This window comes from Tachysurus fulvidraco, chromosome 7 (assembly GCF_022655615.1).
Source record: "Tachysurus fulvidraco isolate hzauxx_2018 chromosome 7, HZAU_PFXX_2.0, whole genome shotgun sequence".
In the NCBI taxonomy this organism is placed as follows: Eukaryota; Metazoa; Chordata; class Actinopteri; order Siluriformes; family Bagridae; genus Tachysurus; species Tachysurus fulvidraco.
Genome location: NC_062524.1, coordinates 914528 through 919770, shown reverse-complemented (window position 1 = coordinate 919770; position 5243 = coordinate 914528). Strand labels below are relative to the sequence as shown.

At 43.7% G+C, this 5243-nt stretch overlaps 1 protein-coding gene across 3 annotated transcripts; it reads right to left on the bottom strand.

The window, feature by feature from the left end:
- Window positions 1-1044: 1044 nt before the first annotated feature.
- LOC113653756 (ribosomal RNA-processing protein 7 homolog A) lies at window positions 1045-4341 on the bottom strand. Of its 3 annotated transcripts, none has more exons than XM_047816263.1 (7): window positions 4183-4341; window positions 2689-2891; window positions 2191-2316; window positions 1834-1957; window positions 1623-1720; window positions 1297-1504; window positions 1045-1187 (listed from the first exon to the last, which is right to left on the bottom strand). In XM_047816263.1, exons 1-7 carry the CDS (start codon window positions 4241-4243, stop codon window positions 1102-1104), a joined length of 906 nt encoding a protein of 301 aa, XP_047672219.1. In that variant the 5' UTR covers window positions 4244-4341; the 3' UTR covers window positions 1045-1101. The 3 variants fall into 3 exon arrangements, with proteins under 3 accessions (XP_047672219.1, XP_027019361.2, XP_047672220.1); XM_027163560.2 differs by having other exon boundaries at window positions 2749-2891; window positions 4183-4339; XM_047816264.1 differs by lacking the exon at window positions 2191-2316 and having other exon boundaries at window positions 2749-2891; window positions 4183-4339.
- Window positions 4342-5243: the final 902 nt, after the last annotated feature.

Below are 5243 nucleotides of genomic sequence, written 5' to 3'. Positions count from 1 at the left end.
TGACTCTGAGTCTATACAAATAAACACGTCACCCATCAAACAATACATTATTACTCTATATTACTTTAATATACCGTATAATAATAATAATAATAATAATAATAATAATAATAATAATAATAAAAATATGGGGAAGTCGTGGCCTATCATCCTATCATTACACTTCTGTGTGTCCATCCAGACTTATTCTGTCTAGTCTGTGTGTATATAGATGTATATATTCATAATGACATTCCTTTTGTACAGCTATATCTGTCATATCACTTCATACTGTATAATACTTATATAAACACCACACTATATAAACCCTTATTCAGTTATATGTACAGTACATATTACTACACCTTCTGTATGACCTCATACCCTTATTTATTACACTGACGCTTGTAAATAAGCCATCTATGCACTTCTGGTTAGATGCTAACAGCATTTCATTGTCTCTGTACATGTACCTTGCACAATGACAATAAAGTTGAATCTAATCTAATGGTTAGAGTTTGACTCCTATCCCTAAGGTTGTGGGTTCGAGTCTCGGGCCGGCAATACCACGACTGAGGTGCCCTTGAGCAAGGCACCGAAACCCCCAACTGCTCCCCAGGCGCCACAGCATGAATGGCTGCCCACTGCTCCGGGTGTGTGTTTACAGTGTGTGTGTGTGTGTGTGTGCACACTTTGGATGGGTTAAACGCTGAGAACGAATTCTGAGTATGGGTCACCGTACTTAGCCGGATGTCACTTTACACTTTTAAAAACATTCAATACATTTACAGTATTCAGCAGATGCTCATTATACTGTATATATGAGAGCTTATTTTAATAACATTCTCATGTCTCATGTATGTGTTAAACTGTGAAATAAGAACATTTCATGTCTTGCTGTGTGATTATCTTTAATTTCGACATTCTGAACTTTTTCTTGCTTGAACAGGACATGAACACGTCACTATTGAAGAAATGTTCTTCCTGTGGTCAAGAAAACGGCTACACAGATACCTAGTGTTTAATACAATCCCACAAAAACACACATGTAATAACACAAGGACAAAACATTTATAAAATTTTATTTACTACAGAAAATGGTGTGTGTGTGTGTGTTGTATTTCAGTAAGGTCTGAATTTCCTCTGTGCTCTAAGTAAAGCAATGCGCTGCTTATCTTCCTCAAACTTCCTCCTTAATTCAGCAATATCTAAAAAGAGAGAGAGAAATGGGGTTAGTTTAATGAGCAGGTATGTTATAAAGGGTCTATAAAGAGATTGTGTGTGTGTGTGTGTGTGTGTGTGTGTGTGTGTATTCACGTTCTCTCTTTGAATCGCGATGTTGCCATGTGTAGAAGTTCAGCAGCTCTTTCCTCTTTTTCTTGTTGTGTTCTTTCTGAAGCACTCTCTGATTGGCTGCCTCGCTGTGTGGGCGGGACTTCATGCTTTTGCCTCCTTTGGTCACTTTAACCCAGCCGTCCTCATCCTCCTGCTGTTCCTCCACCTCCTTCTTCTGACGCTCCTCCTCCTGAGAGCCAGGAGTAAGAGGCAATGTTCATCATTTAGGAACATACTCATGTTAAGTGTTAGGCTGAGAGATGCACCCCCACCCACCCACACACACACACACACAGACACACACAGACCTCCTCCTTCCTCTTGTCGTACTGGCTCATGAAGTCATCAACCGCCTTCTGCAGAAGCTCTGGCTTGATGAAAGTCTGTTTGTATTCATGGATCCACTCTAGACACACACACATGCACACACACACACAAATTAAGGTATTTAAAGCTTTTCAAACACTTGTCAGCATTGTAAAGCTGTTCGTTATATTTACACTCGTGTTTCACACTCACTCTTGAGACCAGTCTGAACTGGTTTTTCTGTAGTGGAGACGATGAGAGGAGAATCATATGGATGTGCTTTAGCTGCTGCTACACCTGAGGAGTGTTTAAACACCACGTAGGCCACCTTAAAACACTGACACACACACACACACACACACACACACACACACACACACACACACACACACACAGTCATGACATAATAAAGTGTAAACATTAAATTACTGTGTGTATGATATTAGGTGTGTGTGTATGAGTGAGTGCAGTGTTACCTTTTACCTAGTGTGTAGTGGTATGTGTAGAGAGGTGTGTGTAAAGGAGTGTGTGTGTGTGTGTGTGTGTGTGTGTGTGTGTTTGGGGTGTTACCCGCTTCTGTGCAGGTGTGAAATATGGCGACAGGTCTGGTCGCTTATCTTCAACTGCTCCCGGTTTCTCACTCAGTTCCACATGCTGAACCGGACCAAACCGAGAGAATATGTCCTTCACCACACTCTATACACACACACACACACACACACACACACACACACACACACACAAACAGTGAGGGGGTGTGGCCTGCACCTGTGAGCAGTAAGGGGGTGTGGTCTGCACCTGTGAGCAGTAAGGGGGTGTGGTCTGCACCTGTGAGCAGTAAGGGGGTGTGGTCTGCACCCGTGAGCAGTAAGGGGGTGTGGCCTGCACTTGTGAGCAGTAAGGGGGTGTGGTTTGCACCTGTGAGCAGTAAGGGGGTGTGGCCTGCACCTGTGAGCAGTAAGGGGGTGTGGTCTGCACCCGTGAGCAGTAAGGGGGTGTGGCCTGCACATGTGAGCAGTAAGGGGGTGTGGTTTGCACCTGTGAGCAGTAAGGGGGTGTGGCCTGTACCTGTGAGCAGTAAGGGGGTGTGGTCTGCACCTGTGAGCAGTAAGGGGGTGTGGCCTGTACCTGTGAGCAGTATGGAGGGATGTTGAGGACAAACAGTGTCCTGTCCTGTGGTCTGTGTGCGTTAGTTTCTGCCCTCACTCTGTGCTCTTTCACACACAGTTGGTGCTGCACTGTACTGTTTGAGCAGAACTTCAGGGATAATACTGAAACACACACACACACACACACACACACACACACACACACACACACACACACACAGTTTGTCCACATGTGAGCTTAAATATTGTATGCGGACGTCTCTTCTTTGGAAACAGAAAGTCAGCGATGCTTGACATTTTCACAACAGCCAATAGGGTTTGAGATTTGTCAGGCCACGCCCACCACCCAACCTAAACCTAATGAACCAGGTTACTGTACAGCTCCATAGAAGACAAACACAAGACTGATACAGGAGTCCTCAAAACATGGAATGACTTTCACATAAAACTAAAGTGATAAACTTTATAAAATATTCATGTTAATGTTAGAGATATCGTCGTGTTACACTGAACATAACACAGACATTATTTACTGCTGCTTTTGCTTTAAAACACTTAGAATTAACAACTTTATAAATGTTCTTACAAAAACTCACTATTGTCTGTCACAGTGCGACTTTCACAATGAAAAACTATACAATAATAATAACAAAATAATATTATTAGTGGTGTTATTATTAACAACAACAACAACAACAACAATTACTATTACACACTTTCCCAGTAAACAATCCAGAGAAACATTAACATCCCACAGCAGATATTTACATTATAAAGTTACACATTTACTATTTTATGTTTCTGTATATCATTGGATTTTAACATGAATCTGTGTGAAATATTTGTTTTACAGTTTAACCACACACACACACACACACACACACACACACACACACACACACACACACACACACAGAGACAGACACCAACACACCCACACACACACACACACAGAGACAGACACCAACACACCCACACACACAGACACACACACACACAGACAGACACACGCGCGCGCACACACACAGACACACAGACTCAGACACACACACAGACTCAGACACACACACACACACACACACACACACACACACACAGAGAGAGAGACTCTCACACACACACACATATATACACAGACAGACACACAAAAACACACACACGTTTAATGTTACTCTTTCTCTTGTTTGCCTCTTGAATGTGTTAAATATTTCTCACCAGCTAACACTAACACTCTCACACACACACACACACACACACACACACACACACACTCTCACTCTCACACACACACTCACTCACTCACACACACACACTCTCACTCTCACACACACACTCACTCACACACACACACACACACACACACACACACACACACACACACACACACACACACACACACACACACACACACACACACACACACACACACACACACACACACACACACACACACCTGTAAATCCTCCTGGAATCACACAGGCGACACTCGTGTTCTTCTTTGTGGGCGCCGCCATCTTCACAGTTGAACCAAACCGGAAACCGGATGTAGCGCTGCTGAATACGGACCCGTAGTAGAGTGTAATGGTGGAGGTTCCACTAGGGTCCGGTGACTACACACAGATGTATGCATGAATATTTCGGTTTATTTACTAACAACAGTCACGGGTGAATCAGTCAATTTGAAATCAGAGAAATATCCTAAAGTCATTTATTTCTGTTCCACAAACTCGTTATTTCAGCTACAAATCACACACAAACTCACACGTGTGTGTTCCAGTGAACATGGTGAACATCCGTATCCTCTGTGACATGGTGAACATCCGTGTCCTCTGTGACATGGTGAACATCCGTGTCCTCTGTGACATGGTGAACATCCGTGTCCTCTGTGACATGGTGAACATCCGTGTCCTCTGTGACATGGTGAACATCCGTATCGTCTGTGACATGGTGAACATCCGTGTCCTCTGTGACATGGTGAACATCCGTATCCTCTGTGACATGGGGAACATCCGTGTCCTCTGTGACATGGTGAACATCCGTATCCTCTGTGACATGGTGAACATCCGTGTCCTCTGTGACATGGTGAACATCCGTGTCCTCTGTGACATGGGGAACATCCGTGTCCTCTGTGACATGGTGAACATCCGTGTCCTCTGTGACATGGGGAACATCCGTGTCCTCTGTGACATGGGGAACATCCGTATCCTCTGTGACATGGAGGCTCCACATCATCATCATCACTGAACCGTGGAGCTCTTAGTCCAGGTTCCTACTTAAGGACAGGATCAGAATTACAGGACTATTGTAGAGTTCCTTCAGTCCTGGATCACTAATGTTCTGTCATGAACCTTTCAGAAGTTTGTTGTTTTCTAGTCAGTCAGCATGTTGGCTCAGGTGTAGCTGTTTCTGCTCCATGTCTGTAAACCATTGCTGTAACATACATGTGTACAATAAAAGCAGGTCGACGTATAAAAGTCTGAACCCTGAGAGTAAATAACGACATCACACACTGAG

Coding starts and splice junctions, on each gene's coding strand:
- LOC113653756 (XM_047816263.1), bottom strand. CDS start 4,243: ATGGCGGCGCCCACAAAGAAGAACACGAGTGTCGCCTGTGTGATTCCA. Junction 1,505..1,622: donor ACGACAAGAGGAAGGAGGAG/GTCTGTGTGTGT, acceptor CCTGGCTCTCAG/GAGGAGGAGCGTCAGAAGAA. Junction 1,188..1,296: donor TCGCGATTCAAAGAGAGAAC/GTGAATACACAC, acceptor CTCTCTTTTTAG/ATATTGCTGAATTAAGGAGG.